General features: G+C 43.3%; 1 protein-coding gene across 1 annotated transcript in view; it reads left to right on the forward strand.

Annotated features, from left to right (window-relative positions):
• dusp10 (dual specificity phosphatase 10) overlaps positions 1-18,073 on the forward strand; it is a 52,544-nt gene extending 34,471 nt beyond the window's left edge. The window contains exons 2-3 of the mRNA XM_038810708.1: positions 8,736-9,104; positions 17,016-18,073. Of these exons, the coding sequence (XP_038666636.1) occupies positions 8,736-9,104; positions 17,016-17,281 (635 nt within the window). The 3' untranslated portion in view covers positions 17,282-18,073. The remainder of the gene's footprint in view (positions 1-8,735; positions 9,105-17,015) is intronic.
• The last annotated feature ends 2,450 nt before the right edge of the window (positions 18,074-20,523 follow it).

Raw genomic sequence — 20,523 nt, forward strand, 5'->3', positions numbered from 1 at the left:
CCTGAGCTCCCACATCGCACACGAGGAGCATGACACTGGTCTGGGATCTCCTGCCATGTCTTAAACCCTTGGTAAACTTAAACAACTAGAATTTCAAAATAAAAATAAATAAATTAGACAATGAAAAGAAAAAGAGAGACTACTTACCAGTCACTTACCAGGGTTAAAGAGCACCTCCTCACACTCTGCACCGAATTACCTCACTGCACCAAATTACCAAGTTTCAATCTCCCAATCTGTATGAGTCTCACTCCGGATGTGTCTCCTGGAAAAGTGCTCGCTGGGCAAATATCATGGGCTTTTTCTATGCGCATTGTGTCACTGGTTTTGTAAACTCATAATTTGATAAGTAATGACCTGTGTTTTGTTTAATGACCTTGTTTTATTTAATTTATTAATAGGGTAAAATATAATTTGGATTTTGCTCTTAAGTGTGTTTTTGTTACTGTTTTGTGCAATGGTCTCTGTGGGCACCCACAGTGAAGTATTGCGGTAGTTTCAGAATAACCTGTAAAACACACTTTCAGGGGAATCATTGAAGAAGTGAGAAGAATATGTAAGTGCAGTTTCTAAATTCTGACCAATTCCACATGGTACTCTCAAATTAAACTTAAAGTCAGACGTTTGGGGGTAGAAAATTGGTCTGTATTGATCCCATTTTTCAGGAGTAAAATGGGATGAATACTATCAATTTAGCAGTGATATGGGTTACACCCAATCTGAGCAGACATTGGTCCCACTGCCATACTCATGGGGCTCATTCCTTCTATGTTTGACATTTTGAATATGGAAATTTGGGGTCTAACACCTGGGAAAGAATTCCTTTGATAAATTCTGCCCCATCCACAGTTCTTCGAGTCACCAATGACAAGTATTAAATGTTTTTTTTCCCAAGAAACCACAAGATCAGTTGTCTATCAGTCCTTTTCAACCACATCCTCCCTCGCTGCCTCAGCTGGTATTGGAATTGAACCCGCGCCACTGGCCTTGCTCTGCATCACAAACCAGCTGTCTATGATGCAGTACATGCAGTCAACGATTCCCCTGAAAGCGTGGGCAGCGCGGTAGCATAGTGGTTAGCACAATGGCTTCACCGTGCCAGGGTCCCAGGTTCTATTCTCGGGTTGGGTCACTGTCTGTGGAGTCTGCAATTCCTCCCCGTGTCTGCGTGGGTTTGCTCCGGTTTCCTCCCACAGTCCAAAGATGTGCAGGGGTAGGTGGATTGGCTATGCTAAATTGCCCTTAATGTCCAAAAAAAAGGTAAAGTGGGGTTAGGGGGATAGGGTGGAGGTGTGGGCTTAGGTAGGGTGCTCTTTACAAGGGCTGGTGCAGACTCGATGGGCCAAATGGCCTCTTTCTGCACTATAAATTCTGTGATTCTGTAGCCAAGCGAACTAAACTGGTGAGCTAAACCGGCCCTCGGGTTAATCATGGCAACTTTACCTTTTCACCTTTATCCTCACTGTCATGGCACATACATGAGGGAGGCTATCAGCTAGGCATGCCACCTAAAATTGAAGGCACAACCCAGTTATTCAGCTGAAATAGGGTTACTAAATTCCCTGGTCTCTTGCTTCAAGCGAATGGAGTCTGGACTCAAAATTCGAAATGGACTCCTTTCTACTCCCTTTGATATTTTATTACGAAAATGTATTGTATTAGGATTACAATTGCCATAATGATGATTTTCTGAGCAGTTAATTTTAGTTTACCAGAACAGAAGGATGTGTAAAGGAGGTAATGACAGCAAAGAATAGTATCTGAAACTGAAGATGGAACTCACTGTCCTAGATGCAAATGCAATTAAAGTGGTTAAAAGGGAAGTAGATGATTAATAGTGCTAAGGGAACGAGAGATTTGGGATTTAAATGCGTGCCATGGCTATCAAAGAGGGCGAAGCAGGTTTAAAGGGGCGAATGGTTTTCTCCTGTTATAAAGTAGTATTGTTTCATAGGTAATAGTAGCAACCCACAGGTGTGCCTGTGGCAATACTATTTTAACCACTGCACTAATTAGTACAAAACACCTTGTGCACAATACAGGTCATCAACAATAAAAACAAATTAATGCCTTAAAGCTAGTTTACTGCTCAGTTGTTAAACATGCTAGTGAAAGTCAGTTGAGTGTAAAAGAAAATAAAAATTGGTATCCATGACAAAATAAATTCACCTTTCAATTGGGTAATTGCACCATATTGCAAGATAAAATGTTATGGGTACTTGAGTACTTTTTGATGTATCTCGGCAGACTGCTAGTCTCACACTTGATGGACTGAGTTTTCAAGTTCTACTCGGTTGGAATATTATGACAAGTGTTGTTCCACAAGGATCTTTCCTGGGTCCTCTTACTATTCACCCTATTTATTCAAGGCTGGGATAACAGAGTCTATCGAGATTTGCCAATTACACAAAGTTTGGTTGTATAGTAAGTAATATAGGTGGGAACATAAAATTACAAAGAGGCATTGGTCAATTAACAAGTGGGCAAAATGTGGTAGATGGATTTCAATGCAGTTGACTGTAAGGTCATTGACTTTGGATCAAAAAGAATAGATCCAAGTACTTTTAAATAGTGAAAAGCTGGAAACAGCGGAGGTCAAAAGAGATTTGGGTACGTGCTTGAGGGGTTCACTGACCTACTCCGCTTCCTATGATTAATTTATGTTAGTTCCTTAATATTCCTATTGTAATTGTTTGGGTGAGCTATCATTTCCTCATGTTGGCTTTCGACTTTTTATATATTTTTTATTGTGTGATTTAATATTTTGTTACTAATTGAAAAATGAAGGGGAATAGCTCAGAACATCAGCAAGGTTGAAAAGAAAATTAAACCAGGAAATAATATCTAAGTGAGGTTAAGTTTGGGCTTAGCAAATCTGAGGTAAATTAATTGAACTACTATGCGGCTGGGTGCTAACTGGACTTCAATCTCCTTTAATCATTTTGTAAACAGGATTACATGGAATAATTTCCCTACTGAACACTTTCACAGTTAATTAGTGAAATTATTCTTAAATAATTATTTTCCCGCTTAAATTCTTACTTAATTGTGTTAACTCTTTTAGAACTGAAGCTGTAAAAAGAAAAATTGATGATAGATATTTGAATATATAGTTTCCTGAAAGTGCAAATGGAGAAAGTCAATAAAAAGGTCAACAACATTTTGGGTTTTATAAATTCAAATAAAGAATTGATGGGAAATTTTCACAAACAATTGTTTAGGGCACAGATGTGTACTCCATTTGTAGAAATAAATATACCAGGATGATTAATGCTAGCAGCGAAGGCCAAGAGGAGATTTAATTGAGCTTTAAAATTTTGAAGGGCTTCACTAGAGTGAATAGGGAAGGAATATTTTCTCTGGTGGGAATGTGTATTAAGAGTCACCATTTTAAAATTGTATTGAGAGTGAGGACAACAAAAGCACTTTCATTGATGTATTGAATTTAATTTAGAAAAATATACTCAGGCACTTCACCGATGCATAACAAAAGTGGATGCTGAAACAAAGAAGGAGAAATTTGGAATACTGACCAAAAACCTGGTCAAAAAGGTTGCATAAAAAGGGTATAATGCAGATTCACTAGAATGCTATCTATTATGAGAAAATACAAAATAAAGAAAGGTGCAAAATTAGGTGCTTTCCTCAGACTAAAGATTAGAGGCTGCTTTGATAGAGGTGGGTAAAAAATATGATCCGATTAAGGCATAATAAAAACAGACTGGGGTGCACAAGAAGCCAAAGTCTTAGGAATTGAAAATTTGAGAGTATTGCAGCACTGAAGAGTTTAGAGGGATGAACCATTGAGTGATTTTAAACAAAAGGACACATATTTTAACTTGCGGAGTTGGAAATCCTGCAGCAGCCTTTGTTGGTCAGTGAGAAGGGTGATCAGGAATACCAGCAACAGGGTTTTGAATGATCTGAATTAGTGGGAAGTTTGGAGTTTGTGGCGGGGCCAAAGATAATGGGGGGAATTCTACGTCAACCGGTTGGTGCGCCCCCACCAGCAGCGGGATTCTCCGTCCTGGCAGCCGGCCAATGAGGTTTCCAATTGTAGGCACCCGTCACACCGTCGGGAAATCCGCGGGTGTGAGTGCGCTGCTGGCAAAGCGGAGGAGCACTCCAACGGGGAAGTCCAGCATAATAACTTTGGCCTTCCCAATTGTTAGCTGGCAGAAATTGTGGTGGATCCAGGCTGGATGCCCAGCAAGCAGTCTAACAGCACAGACAGTGGTGGAGTCAAGGCAAGGAATGATGAGGTAAAGTTGGATGTTATTTGCATACATGTAAAAGCAGCCCATTGCATCAACCAATGTTCTAAGGAGCAGAATATCGGTGAGGAAGAATGGAACGGTACAGGAGTGGGATGAGACGTATTGGCAGTGATCCCCTCTGATTGGATAATTCACTGTGGACCATACAAAATCAGCCACACAAAGCTTGGATAACACTGAAGAGATTTTGAAAAAGATTTGTGTGATTGACTGATAAGAGTTGAAAGCTGCAGAGAAGCGGAGGAGAAGTGTACCATTGGTACAGCCAGAAATAACGTAATGCTTGACTTTTGTTTTGATAATGTGGGAGCAGTGGAAACTTGTTTTGAGGAATTGAAACTTGAAATTTGGGGAGGGGTGGTTATGGATCCAGAAGGTGACATGATCATAGAATCTACAGTGCAGAAGGAGGCCATTTGGCCCATCGAGTCTGCACCAGCCCTTGGAAAGAGCACCCCACTTAAGCCCACACATCTCCGTAACCCAGTAACCCCACAAGGACATTTTATCATGGCCAATCCACTGAACCTGCACACCTTTGGACCGTGGGAGGAGACTGGAGCACTTTGCAGGGAAATAGGAGGTTCGAGATGGGACTATTATAAATTTCTTTATGCAGATGATTGTTGAAGCATATGGAATATTTTGCCATAAGAGTGAGGCTGAGACCAGCTTTTCATGGAAAACTGGACAGTTATTTGAAGCAGAAAAGCTACAAGAAAAATACAAGATAGTGGGGTTAGTTTTGGGTGAGTCCAGCAAAGAACCTTTTGGATATTTGAGTTTAACTGCATCTGCCTCTCTCCTGAATTTGCTGCACCATTTGCAGCAGGGTAGCATGGTGGTTAGCATAAATGCTTCACAGCTCCAGGGTCCCAGGTTCGATTCCCGGCTGGGTCACTGTCTGTGTGGAGTCTGCACGTCCTCCCCCTGTGTGCGTGGGTTTCCTCCGGGTGCTCCGGTTTCCCCCCACAGTCCAAAGATGTGCGGGTTAGGTGGATTGGCCATGCTAAATTGCCCGTAGTGTCCTAATAAAAGTAAGGTTAAGGGGGGGTTGTTGGGTTACGGGTATAGGGTGGATACGTGGGTTTGAGTAGGGTGATCATGGCTCGGCACAACATTGAGGGCCGAAGGGCCTGTTCTGTGCTGTACTGTTCTATGTTCTATGCACACAAATTTGCACCGGGTGGCACAGTGGTTAGCACTGCTGCTTCACAGTGCCGGGGCCCGGGTTGCATTCCAAACTTGGGTGACTGTCTGTGTGGACTCTGTACATTCTCCCCGTGTCTGTGTGGGTTTCCTCTGCATGCTCCAATTTCCTCTTGCAGTCCAAAGATGTGCAGTTTAAGTTAATTGGCCACGCTAAATTGTCCCTTTAATATCCAATGGTTAGGTGGGGTTATGAGGATAGGGCAGGGGAGTGAGTCTAGATTAGGTGATCTTTGAGGGACGGTGCAGATCCAATGGGCCGAATGGCCTCCTTCTGCACTGTAGGGATTCTATTAGCTTTTATTCTATTAACTAAATAATAATGAGAGCCATTGTTATTTTGAAAGCAAATTACAGTTCATATATTTCAAGTGTCTAAGTGTCACAGTTCCTTTCCATCTGGTTGTTTATCTGCAAATATGGTGTCCGCTAGAATTCTTCACTCTGTGTCTTTATATACATGGTGATAGTGCAAGGTATTCTGCGTGTTCAGCAATGGACAAAAACTTTGCTAGAAACGGGTTTGAAAAACATGTGGCAATTTGCCTGAACTGAAGCCTAAATTGACAACCACAGGAATGATCTTCATTTTGCAAAAACATACCAACAAGAAAAATCACATGTTCACTGTGTAGCCTGAAGATTGCTGAAGGCTTTCATTGAAAGTATCTGAGAAACTTAAAACCGCAGTTCTGACTGAATGCCTTTGTATGTTCTGAAAGCAATCCTGTGTTACAAGCACTATCCATGTTGTACAACACGTTGGGGAGCAGTATTTTGATGCTGTTTTTCTGACCTGGCGGGTTCTTGCAAATTTGGCCATTTCCAACGGCCAATTCGGGACCAATGCAGGAACTTGACAACCTACTGTGAAGCCTACATATTAGTATAGAAAAGGTTTGGTGTGAATTATAGTAAATTCCCATGGCAGCACGGTGGTGCAGTGGTTAGCACTGCTGCCTCCCGGCACCGAGGTCCCAGATTCGATCCCGGTTCTGGGTCACTGTCTTGTTTGCACATACGCCCTGTGTTTGCGTGGGTTTCGCCCCACAACTCAAAAGATGTGCATGGTAGGTGAATTGTCCACACTAAATTGCCCCTTAATTGGAAAAAATTAATTGGGCATAAATCTCAATGGTTACATCACCGTGCAGAATTTCATTTTGTGCATCACTGTGCTCAGATGCTGAAACCTGTTTTCCCCACCACCCAACTTGATTAACTGGTTTAAACTCAGAGGATCTTTGGTAGAATTAGAGCCCAGAAAGCCAGCTTCGAAGTATGATGGTACTATTTGTTTATTTACCTTTTTATTAATAGCCAAGTACTATTGTGAGTTCTGAGAATGAGTCCTATTACTAAACATCCAACAGTTCTTATTTATTCCCTGTCTTGAGCTGCTGTGCTGTATGTGTTGCTGCAATGTAAAAGGCAAATAGTAAATTATTTTTTGTAGCGTATTCCAACCTGGGGGGTTGCCATATTACAGTGCTTGCCATAAAATGTGAATCACCACAAGTTGTTTTTATTTCTCCATTGTGATTGCAATAATAACCATAATAACACAACGGCAAAATTAACTGTTCAATCCTCCGAAAGACACAGATGGCCAATTTTAACGGATTCCACAAAAGGAGAGGATGAAATCAGCTGGCTCTTATGCGGGGTTGGCTGATTATCCGGGTCTGGCAGAAATGCTGGACATAAATACGAAGTGGGAGGGGGTGCGTCGTCATGCAGTTGGGTCTGCAGCAAGCTGCAGTGTTTTGCTGGGGTCCGATGGAATGTTACCACAAAACTAAAAGATGAAAATGGGTTCCTTTTTCAACAACTAAAGGGCCACTGTCTCGGTCACTTCATGCAGGCAAAAACGGGCGAAACTAGCTCAATGCCTGGCTGGACCTCACAATTGGAAAAGAGATGTGTTGTGTGTCAGAGGACCCAATTTGCATCTTAAAAATGGCCTGCCATCTGATACAGGAGATACTCCAGCTGTCTATCTATAGAATCTTAGCAAGATGGCAATGATCAGAACACCAATGTAAACAGGGTGATAACTGATCCGACGCCATTACTCAAAGCAGTCCATGCCCGTTAACATCAGCTGGCCAATGTTCAAATCAGCCACAGTGCCTGTTTTGTCCGGTCGAAGAACCCCAGATTATTAGGGACTAATTGTGAAACACAAAGTAAAGACCAGTTATTAGCAGCAGGTTATTTTTGATTTTGAAAGAAGCACACAAAAGTCCATTTACAAACCTTGATGAAATAATCGAGTATTAATAATGCTTCAGGTGAATTAATATTTGAAGCAAAAGTAGTTAAAGGTTGTGGAGAGAAATAAGGGTAGTGAGATTAGTTCTGGGTTGCTCTAGCAAAGAACAAGTAGAAAAGCTACGCACTGAATAGTCTCCTTCTGTGCTGCATACTTTTATGGGCCGTGCACAGTGGTACAATGGTTAGCACTGCTGCCTCACAGCGCCAGAGAGTGGTCCTGGGTTCAATTCTGACCTCGAGTGACTGTGTGGAGTTTGCACTTTTTCCCCGTGTCTGCATGGGTTTCCTCTGGTTTCCTCCCACAGATGTGCAGTTTAGGTGAATTGGCCACGCTAAAGGGGGCCTCACGGTAGCATGGTGGTTAGCATCAATGCTTCACAGCTCCAGGGTCCCAGGTTCGATTCCCGGCTGGGTCACTGTCTGTGTGGAGTCTGCACGTCCTCCCCGTGTGTGCGTGGGTTTCCTCTGGGTGCTCCGGTTTCCTCCCACAGTCCAAAGATGTGCGGGTTAGGTGGATTGGCCATGCTAAATTGCCCGCAGTGTAAGGTTAATGGGGGGATTGTTGGGTTACGGGTATACGGGTTACGTGAGTTTAAGTAGGGTGATCATTGCTCGGCACAACATCGAGGGCCGAAGGGCCTGTTCTGTGCTGTACTGTTCTATTCTATTCTATTCTAATTGCGCCTCAGTGTTCAAAGATGTGCAAGATATGGGGATAGGGTGGGGGAGTGAGTCTAGGTAAGGTGCTCTTTCAGAGTGTCGGTGTAAACCTGATGGGCCAAAGTTCTGCACTGTAGAACTATTAGATTTGTTTGACGTTTGATTATTGTTTTTTTTTTTAAATCCTTACTGCCCAACTTGGAAGTGATGTGAGTTATTTTGTTTAGCACAGTGCAGTTGAGGCACTGTGGCAATGTTCTGGAACTGCAGAAGTGGCTAACTGTGTTCTCATTTTTGTTTTCTCTTCAAAAGGTGGCCACAGCAGTTTCAAACAACACCACGAGAATCTCTGTGATCATTCTCTCCAGCTTCAGGAGTGCCCAGATACAGGGACAGCCTCAGCAATTCCAACACAGCTACCTCAGTCCATCCCCACTACCCCTGACATTGAAAATGCCCAGCTGACTCCCATCCTACCCTTCCTGTTTCTAGGAAATGAGCAGGATGCTCAGGATATAGAAAAAATGCAGCGGATGAATGTTGGCTATATCATTAACGTGACTACCCATCTGCCTCTTTATCATTATGAGCAAGGTATCTTCCGTTACAAGCGGCTACCTGCCACTGATAGCAACAAGCAGAATCTCAGGCAATACTTCGAAGAGGCCTTTGAATTCATTGGTAATTTTCTTTTCAGTATATTCTATTTCTCGCCCTTTTTAAAAAAAAAAAATTATATTGTGCAGTTCAGAAGGTGGTTTGGAAAGTTTGCAGCTCTTAAAGTTTGCTTTAGTGTGACAATTTGCTGCCAAAGTAAGTTACAAGTTGTCAATATTCTGGGATTGTAGACTCTCAGCTTGTAAATCTGGAGAATAAATGGACCAGAACATAGTGTGAATGTGACACTGGGCCAAAAATTCAATTGCAGTAAATCTGGAATTCCACCCACCTAACTCCCCCACCCCCACCTATATTTGGTTTCCTATTGAATACAGATTCCCAAGTTGAATCTTCGGTTCTGCTTTATTTCTGACCTCTAAGGGATCAGTTTTCCTGTTGTAACCCAAACAATCACAAGTTTACAAATATGGTAACTATGTTCTCTGGACCAGTGTCACTCTTGCTCCAACGAACAGTCTGTGCGTCCTACTCCTGTGGTAGTGGATTAACACTGTCATATATCCATTTTTGTGATTGATATTCCAGAGACATAACCGTAATATTCCCCTGTGATCTGAATTGGAGTTGCGTCTTTTGTGAACATGTTTTTTCACTTGCTTTGAGGGCAGATGGAGCACACACTTGATGAAATGAGGTCTGGTACAATTCAACAAGTTGCTACATTTCACAAGATTGTTATGAATGGATTTGATGGGCAGAATGTTCAAATAATAGTCCCAACTGAAACCACAGGATCTGTAGCTGACCAGAAACCCTTTGGAAACTGTAGTGGGCTTTGCCATGACCCTTTTAACTGACAACACCCAAATGTAGCAGGAACAACACCAGCAGCAGCACCGACAGCCTTCTCCTCTGCCACATGCCTCTCCATGGTGCAGAGATCCAACTCCAAGAAGGTGAGATCCTCAAACACGAGAGTCTGGAAGTAGAGGGTCAGCCCTCCCAACACGTGTAAGCACCAGTGCCTTTCACGACAGATTGTGTAGTTTCCTGGGACAAAGCCTCCTTCCCAGGGGGTTCCTGACCAATCAGAGGGTGGGTGAGTATGATGAACCACCAAATCTGTCAAAGTTGGATTTCTGATAAAAGGGATCCCAACAGAGGTCAGGGTGGCTGAACATCTCTTCAGCTTCAGCAACAACCAAAATGGAAAGGAGACCCTGGGGTGTTGCCCTCACCTACTCCCCGCAAAGATCTCTCTCTTATCTGGAGATCCATCTGAGGGCCTGAAGTGTGATGATGTTTATAGGCAGAAGTGGTGGCCTTTCCAGCCAAGCAGGCTTGCAGGAAAGAGCACAAGAAAGTCAACAGTAGGAATAGGCTTTCTTTAGCATAGAGGCTCTGCACCAAAAGGGTCCAGATCCTCAGGAGGTTCTAGATAGTGAATGGCATGACATTTCCAGGTGGCAAGCCACACACTACCATTCCTAGCTTTCCACTGTGCAGAACACCTCAAGGTAACACACATTATAGCTCCACTCATTCCCCTCTTCTGCCGGCACCTCAACTTTCCAACTGAATAGCAAACCACACACTTACTGGAGGACAGTCGTCCAGTGATAGACACATTTTGATGGTAACTAGCAAGTCATGCCCACTTGTTCCCCTGGGAAGGATGCCTTGTCCCAGGAGACAGATGTCAGCAAAGACCTGCGATGAAAGCCTGAGGCATTAGTGTGTTGTGAGCTTGTACCTGTAGACACTGTGTTTGGAATCCTGTCTCATTGGAGATGGATCTTGGTGTCCATCCCTTTTGCCCTGTGGAGCAGCAGGTGGGTGAGGAGAAGGCAGTGGATGCCATTGCTCTTCCTGTTGCTTGTATTGCTCGCCTTGTCCCTCATCAAAGGTCCAGGCCATTGCTGCATACATTCTACTATGCTGCAATGCAGCAAGGACGCTGAGAAGAGAACTAAGTATACTCCTGGGCAGCAACTCTCATATGTGAAATTTTGACACACTGGGCCAGATTTTCAACTTTGAGGCCGGAAGTGGGATTTGGGGAGATTTCCTAATATTATGATCCCACCTCCTACCTAACATTGTCCGCTGGTACTATTTTCATTTGGCAGGGGCATGGATAGCCTGGAGTCATAGCCTGTTCATAGAATTTACAGTGCAGAAGGAGGCCATTCGGCTCATAGAGTCTGCACCGGCCCTTAGAAAGCCCACACCTCCTACCTATCCCCATAACCCAGTAACTCCACCTAACCTTTTTTGGACACCAAGGGAAATTTAACATGGCCAATCCACCTAACCTGCACATCTTTGGATTGTGGGAGGAAACCGGAGCACCCGAAGGAAACCCACGCAGACACGGGGAGAACGTGCAGACTCCACACAGACAGTAACTGAAGCGGGAATCGAACCTGGGATCCTGGAGCTGTGAAGCAATTGTGTTAACTACTGTGCTACTGTGCTGCTGGCAGAGATGGGCCGCTATGTTCACTAACACATTGGCCCAGTTTTGGAGATGAGTATGAAACTGGACAGTAAGAAGCACTTTGATGGACCCTTGACCCTGAACCCCTCATTCCCACCCCATACCCCTCAACCCCAACCCAGCAAGTCAAACTTACAAGGCCTATAATAACATTCGGAAGACTTTGAGAAGAACGTAACTCTGTCAAAATCAACATTACTTGAAAATCAACTGAAACAATTATCTGTCTTAACTGCTCATTAATCTATTGAAATGAGCAAGCTTGCATTCTCCTTGACTACTGTGTCAATAATCCCTGCTGAGTAGAATTATTAGTGAGTTGGAATTCAGCCAAACATTCATAATGAAATCCACTGACCAACTGTCAACAAACCTGCTTGAGCAGAATGTATTAAAACCTTTGAACACAGCCAGAAACGCAGCTGTCTCTCATGTTTTAAAACTGCCAAACAGATGGCTGAGCAGAACTTTAAAAGAAAACAATCACCACTGAGGACATTTCACTCTTTCACACTAATAAATGGATTTCACAATGGTAAAATGGACATAAATAATGCATCTGAAGACTTTTTCACTTTCGCAGTGCTTTTTTTCTATCCCTTGGTAGCTTTCCGGTTATCACCGTTCCCACCTCCATACCACGGTTCATGACACCTCTCTGCTCGTGTGACTTGTCATCGACCAAAATCAGCAAACATCATCATAATTGTAGAAGGTTTAAAATATCCACTTCTGCAATGATATCGCAGTGTTGGTACAGCACCTGATGGGTGGGCACCTGACCCACACTCTTTTATGTCAATGAAAATTGCAGGCCAGCAATATTCAAAGCCCACCTGACATATAATCCATACCTGTCCATACCAGCAGATTATATTACTTAAACAGGATGTCACTGAACCTTCCACCTTTGAGAGCATGGCCAAACCTTTCAGATCTCTGTCTTTGGTCACCTCTTTTCATATGCCCACAGCAAATTGAAGTTTTGTTCCTGGCCTCAAGCCAGCCACTTGGACCATATAAGCGGGTGATCAAGGCTGCTATTGCCCTTCCTATTGAACCAGCTTCAATGCAGAGTTAGACAAGAAAGGACCTTGTCACCCCTTTTCAATGTTTGGTGTGGGTTCTTGGTATGAACTCCCGCTCTTATTCTTGATCTTCCCAACTAACAGTATCCATTACCAGAACTTTGTGTGTGTATCTGTGCACAGTTTAGTCACTTGTTATACAACCTTGGAGAAGACCCTCTTAAGTTGGGTAAAGAACTTTCTTAGTAATGCCAAGAGGAGCAGATATACTCCTCCAGGCCCCATGTTCTCCCCGTGTCTGCGTGGGTTTCCTCCGGGTGCTCCGGCTTCCTCCCACAAGTCCCGAAAGACATGCTGTTAGGTGATTTGGACATTCTGAATTCTCCCTCAGTGTACCCGAACAGGTGCCGTAGTGTGACGACCTTGGAGCTTTTCATAGTAGCTTCATTGCAGTGTTAATGTAATCCTACTTGTGACACTAAAAAAGATTATTAGATTATTACATGAAGAGTCTGGGTCCATACTAGCCTGACCTCTAGAAGCATCTTGAGCTCCCCGCATTGGCATACATTGGTGCTATTGAGCATTCTGTTGTATGTACAATTTTGCCATGTACAAGTTAATCAGAGGACTCTTCCATTTCCATTTGGCTGGTATGGCGTAAACGAGGCTCAGGCGTCCGAATTTCCCATACCTAAAACAGATATCTGGGGTGGGATTCTCCCATTCGGCAGCAGAGTGTCCACGCCGTCTTGAAAGACCACTGCGAGTACCAATTTTAGCCCCTACAGGGGGCCAGCACTGCGCTGGAGCGGTTCACGCCGCTCCAGCCACCCATCCCGACGCAAACTGTGCGCCGCGGGATCCGCACATGCGCAGTGGCGCCGGAGCCAACACGCGCATGCGTGGTGGCCTCCCTCAACACTCCAACCCCAACGCAACATGGCGCGGGTGTTCCGGGGCCGGCGCGGAAGAAAGTGGGCCTGGGGAGCGAGAGGCCGACCAGGCGATCGGTGGGCCCATGATCATGCCCCCCCCCCGACCCTGCGCGCTGAGTTCCCGCCGGCTGCGACCAGGTGTGGACAGCGCCGGCGGGACTCTGCCTTTTTAGAGCGGCCCATCCCAGGCCGAGAATCGGCAGCCCGGCCGCGTACAGAGATCGGCGCCACGGCAAACACGCCGGCACCAATGGCTCCGATTCTCCGCTCCACGGAGAATCTCGTGCTGGCGGCGTGGCCCGGTTGCGGGGATTCTCCGGCTCGGCCCCGGGCTGGGAGAATCCCACCCCAGGACTGGTTTAATGCTCGCCTCCACCTGCCCAAAACCTACTCCCAGTTTAAATATGCATTATCTTCAAAGTAAAGACAAAAAAGTTTAGACAAAATTTCAATTATTTTTTGTGGCCTGCACAATGTTCGGATAGAATTTCCAATTTCTGGTCACTGCTGATGGCATGTAAGATATCTTGTCACGGATGAGAACTGGGGCATTGTACCCAGTTGCATGATATACATTATATTTGAAATTATTTGTAAGCACGGTGGCGCAGTCGGTTAGCCCTGCTGCCTCACAGCGCCGAGGTTCCAGGTTCGATCCCGGCTCTGGTCACTGTCCGTGTGGAGTTTGCACATTCTCCCCGTGTTTGTGTGGGTTTCGCCCCCACAAACCAAAAAATGTGCAGGCTAGGTGGATGGGCCACGCTAAATTGGCCCTTAATTAGAAAAAATGAATGGGCACTCTAAATTTTTTTTTAAAGTGAAATTATTTTAAACTTGCTATAAAGCACACCATTAATAATTTCATTTTCTGTTGAAAGATTGCATTAGGTACCAAAATGTCTTTTTATCATCTTTCACTTCCAGCTTCCTGTGGAGTTTGGATATGCTTGGAAGTGAAAATTGTAAAAAAAAAAGGCAAAATATTTACTGCAGCAATGATCAGTTTTTCAATTGGCCTGTAGCTTTTATATCTTCTGTAGTGGTGCAGATCATATTTTATACTCCAGGTGGCTCAGAATTGCCTTCACCCTTGCGTTTCCAACAAAGGATTCCAGCAATATTACATTTACTATTTTTAACGTGTTTTCACATTTTGATATCAGCAGTTACAAGTCTCATTGCTCTTTGGTGCAGATCAATTTTAGTTAATAAAAAATAGAATTTTATGGTTTGTATATTTGACAAATCCAAATATTTGGAGAAATCTAATTGTAAAATTACTGCAGCAACATTGTTAAAGAACTGCTACTATTCAGTCTGGTTTTCAAAAGATGGTTTGTAGTTTATCATTGCTTCACATTAAATAATCTGTGCAAAATGACTGAAATCAAATAATGCCTTCATTGCCTTTAGCAGACTTAGTCCCTCAAGAACAATGACAAAATCCTTCAGTTTGTTTTTGACCCTGCAATATTCATATGGATATTTAGTGTCCAAGGGATTGTAATTAGGGTTGATTTGCAGGGCTCGCCTCAATCTTGTTGTGTATTTAAAAAGTATATTTATTAATTTCTTCAACATTTAACCAGAGTCTTCCATTCAAATAAAGTTTAGAAAAAATCAATCTTTCAAAGTTGTAAGGCAGTTCATACCGTGGAAAAAGTCCTGATTGTCTTAGTATTTCACTTGTGTCAAATGAGAAGCAGTTTGGAATAAAGCCTGCATCTGTGGCTAGCTGTAGACCACCTATGTCTTGTTGCTGCAGAACCTTTTTAGCAATCTATTAGCAGCAAATGTGCAAAATAATTGCAAGCTGAATAGAAATCTCTGAAAGTTCACATCATATAAAACTGGGTTAAGCACCCTGAAGAACTGATCCAGAAGATTTTTTTCTTTATAGTGCTTGTTGCATTTCCTCTGCTTTTATTAGCTGGCACTTGTGATCATTGCAGTTAGCAACTGGGAAGCTTCATACAAAATTAGATTGAGTATATTTATTGTGCTCAAGTGGACTGTTTGATCTGTCATTTGCTCAGCTTTGGATTGTTCAGCACTGTTTATGAACCTCTCTGATTATTGAAAATTGCACTGTACTTCAAGATTTTACATGGCATAGGTAATCAGAAATCCCAGGATGATGTTGAGCTTTAGATTTGAGTTCAGCATATATGTTAAGGTGTTTCTGTAGCTGTAAAACAAATGCATCCTGATTGGTTCAGTGCACTGTGTGCGCGCGCGCGCACACACACGCACACAGGAAGTTCCATGTTCAGGCCTTTTAGCAATTACTCCCTCTCCCTATCTAGCCATATTTAAAAGTTTGGGATGTTTAATTGTTTAGAGGTAAGAGATAAATGATTTTGAGTGCAAAAGCAATATTTTGAATTCTGAGGAAATTCGGGAAAAGATAAAAATACATATTACTTGTTAAAGATCTTGTTGAAGGTGAACCAGGCTATTTGTAGTAAATGTGTTGCAAAATTTAAATAGAATTCCACTGTGCATTATTTTGCCCAGTAGATTTTATATGAACGTGGTGATGTGTTTGTTAAAAATATTGTTGATATTTTGCCCCTTTGCTTTTTGTTGCCTGTTCAAAAATCTGTTTCATCCATATTTCTTCTCGCGACACTTTCACTTTCTGGAACCGTGAACAAAGTTCCACATGATGAACTTTTAATTAAACCAAAAGCTATAGGAATTCAGTGTTGAATAGCAATAGAAGCCAGTTAAGAAAAGGAAACTGACAGTTCTTATTAGATGAGTAATGTCAGCCTGATATTAGTCATATATGGAGTCCCCCAAGGGCGAATGTTCAAATATCTGTTATTTCAGATATAGAAAAATGGTTCACATAACATACCCAAGTGCCATCAGCAAATGTGAAAAGAATGAGACAGGCAGTAAAGAAACAGCCATTTGCTAAATAATGTAGAACGTTCGATAACGGGCAGCACGGTAGCATAGTGGTTAGCACTATGGCTTCACTGCACCAGGGTCCCAGGCTTGATTCCCAGCTTGGGTCTGTCTGTGCAGAGTCTGCATGTTCTCCCCGTGTCTGCGTGGGTTTCCTCCGGGTGCTCCGGTTTCCTCCCACAAATCCCAAACGATGTGCTGTTAGGTAATTTGGACATTCTGAATTCTCCCTCCGTGTACCCGAACAGGCGCCGGAATGTGGCGACTAGGGGCTTTTCACAGTAACTTCATTGCAATGTCAATGTAAGCCTACTTGTGACAATAAAGATTATTAAAATAAAATTTTAAAAACGAAAATTGAAGTTTAAAGTATGGCCTGAATATACAATTTGGAGGCAACAATAGCACATAGTTGGTATAAGCACTGACGACCCTTTCTCATTTTTTAGATTACTAATATCTCTTCAGATATTCATTTGAATTTTAACTATTTTCAGTCTCATAAAAAAAATATTGCAGGGGTTATTGTATTTACTGACAGATGTGCCAACGAAGCGTAACATATATATTTTGTCTCCTTTGTTTTCAGAGGAAGCACACCAGTGCGGCAAGGGGCTGCTCATTCACTGTCAAGCTGGTGTTTCCCGTTCTGCTACAATTGTTATTGCGTATTTGATGAAGCACACACTGATGACCATGACCGATGCCTACAAATTTGTTAAAGGAAAGAGACCAATTATTTCCCCAAACCTCAATTTTATGGGACAGTTGCTGGAGTTTGAAGAAGACCTAAACAATGGTGTCACTCCTCGAATTCTCACACCAAAGCGGATCGGGGTGGAGACAATTGTCTAAAGTGACCTGGCTGACTTTTTGTAAGGTTGTTTTTAAAGTGATGTTTATCTCCCTTGATGCTTTGAAGCGTCTTACAGTATGCTGGAACTGAGAACCTAAGAAAGACTGCATTATCATTGATTGTGGAATTATACAGTTGGTGGTCTGTGCAGGTTCATAGACAGCAACAAACAACTGGAAATGAAGGGAAGAACATGTAGTGGTGATACAGTCTGGAAATTTACCAAGGAATATCCTTTCAACTATCCAAAGGTTGCCAAAGCAGATTGGTCGCAGTGAGAGAACCCAACACGTACCTTACTGCAACTAATCTCCACTAGCTAATGAAGAAAGAATTGTAAAGAGAAGCCTGATTATTTTGTGTGTTCAGGTTCTGTTAATGCTGGTTATATTTTTTTATGAGGGTTAAATAGAACGGTGGGAGTTAAATTTAAAATGGTCTCATCCATTACATGCCCATTGAGGCTCATCATGCAATAATTGATTTGCGTGTGGAATACCAAATGGATGGAGCCGGGTGCATTTTCCTTATGTAAATAGACAGTAACATGCACCTACTGATTAACCGGGGAGGGGCGGGTGTGGGGTGGGGGGTAAAGAAATAAGTGAAAAGCATTTTTTTTTTTTTTAGTTTAAATTCTGGTCACAGTACCACATGTACTGCTGCAATTTCTTTGAAACATGTTGGATCAGAATGTTAAAGAAAAATGTTATTTAATATTTTTCACACGCGATCTGTGTGTTCCTGTTGTCTGTGTATAATTCTGTTTATAAAAAAATGATGTGTAAGCATTCGGACTATATTTTTGTCTGTGTCAGGTTTACAAAATGCACAAAATACATTCATCATAGCAACTGGGACACTTATTTGAACTGGACTTGCTTGAGTTGCTTCCTGTGAATGTGAAGAACCGATCAGACATTATAAATACATACAAGGCAGCCTATTAAACAGCAAATTTTTAATAAATGATGCATAATCATGCTAAAATGAACCCTCCCTAGCACCAGAAAATCCCACTTGCTCCATTTCAATATGCAATTTGATGGATTTTCTTCTTATCAGATTTGTGAGCATGTAATATTTGCCAGTGCAGAATCCTTCCATGTAGCATAATTGAGGTGGACAGTAAGATAAGCATTTGAGTTCCAAATGTACTTTTTGAAGATTGGAGGAAAGCTTTGGGTTGAATTTTCCCATGTTTCAGCAGTGGCACAGCGGGTGGGAAAAACGGCATTGAGCCTGCCGGTCTGAGCTGCGGCTTTCTCAGCTGTATCATTCGGCTGATAGTGGGGGGGGGGAAGGTGGAGGGGCGGGTCCCATGATGTATCATTGGTAGTGCAGCTCTGGTTAAGCCTGCCTTGCCAGCAGCCTATTAAAGAGGGCGCCTGATACAAAAAAGTTAAACTGAAGTCCCCCCTCCCCCAAGTACCGCCGGGCAGGACCTGTGGTGATCTATCAGCGACATCATAGTTGAATGGTGTCTGACCTCCGACCAGTAGGTGGTTGTGCAGACACGCCATGCAGTCTCAAGACTGTGGTCATGTGACCAGGGACTCCCATATAAGTGGAGACGCATCCGGCCATCACCAAATGGTTGTAGGAGATGGTAGTAAGACATACAGTCGTGCTAGGTGTAGTTCCAGAGGAGTACAAAAATACTCCATGATAACTTGCTCTGTAACAGATCGCTATCTTACCACGTGTGATTCAATAAAAATCCTGGTTTGGACAAGTTGAGGTGTTTGGTGCATTCCTTTGCAAGGTATAGACCAAACACAACATGGTACCACGAGTGCTGAAGATTTGAAGGTAACAGCAGCAGTGATGAAGTTAAGATTTGGCTGACATGACAGACCAATCTGGTGAACTGCAACCTGAGGTGACTCAACGCAATAGAAGGATGGAACTATAGTTGGCCGGTATAGGGGGACCCCGACACCTCCAGTTCACGGGTAACGTGGAAATAAATTGCCGTTTCTGTAAGCAGCGATTCAGCCTCTAACTTATAGCCCGAGGCCTGTGGGTACAGCCTGGTGACAGGCTTCTTGCTTTGCTGTTAGCGGTGGTAGGTCCTCAAGCAGCAGAACTATATAATACCTTTGCCTGTGGCGCCGAAGAGCAGAACAGAAGCTATGATGAAGCATGGAAAATACTTTGGACGGTATATTTTTATCAAAGTTGGCGAAGCATGTGAACGTAATATAGTTAGTACATGTACTCAGAAAGAAGGGTTTCGATCAGACCGCCATAATGAAATGTGTCTTGTGAATGAGGTGGCTGCGCAGCAAAACAGCACTTCGCTCACTTAATTTTGGCGCCAACTCCGAGGAAGATGCCAGCGCCATTAGTGCTGTGACGCACATCATTAAGGAAAATTGTTTCAGTGCGGGCGGCCATTTTGAGCTCACCAATACAAAACAGCAAAAGAAACTTGGTCTCCTTGCGGGTGGCCATTTTGGGCGACAAGCCCCTTCCGCCATCCTGTGCCAGAAGTGTGGCAGTCAACGTGACCCACGGAACTGTCAGGCCTTTGAAAGACTTTGTTTCAGGTGCGGCGTATTGGTCATTTAGTGTCACAGTGCTCGGGGCATTCTTCAGAGGCCCACAGTAGATCACTCGACTGGTCGCGGTCGATAAATGCAGCTAATAAGATGGCCCTTGGTGACTTGTTCTTTGTGGATTCGATCTCGGCCATAGACACGATGAATCCAAAACTGGGCGATACAAACATTTTGGTGACCGACTGTCATAGCCCTTCTGATACCATCGAAAACAGATGGACCATTCCAGTGCGGTTAAATGAGACGATGGTGAAGTGCAAACTTGACACGGGAGCGAAGGAAAACCTCAGTTTGCGCAATCTGCACGGTTTGCGGGTGATACCAACAGTTTCAACCCGGCCAAGGACGCTACTCAACTACAACGGAAATGAGTTGAGACAATGGGGGGAATGTGACGAAGTGTGGGCGCACAATAAAAGGCATATTGTGCCATTCTTCACTGTTCGCACAAATCAGGAGTCCATCCTAGGATCAGACGCATATGAATCCCTGAATTTAGTGGAGCGATTGTGTATCCCAGAAGACAGCTGGCCAGCTGAATATTACAGATCCCCATGAGATAACAGAGTGTGAACGGTTTATGAAGGTTCTGAAGAAATCCAGGTGGAAGACGACAAATCAGATGAGACGGAACAGCCAGCGAGCATTCCGCAATTCAGGTTAACAGTCTTCAAGAA

This window comes from Scyliorhinus canicula, chromosome 1 (assembly GCF_902713615.1).
Source record: "Scyliorhinus canicula chromosome 1, sScyCan1.1, whole genome shotgun sequence".
NCBI lineage: Eukaryota > Metazoa > Chordata > Chondrichthyes > Carcharhiniformes > Scyliorhinidae > Scyliorhinus > Scyliorhinus canicula.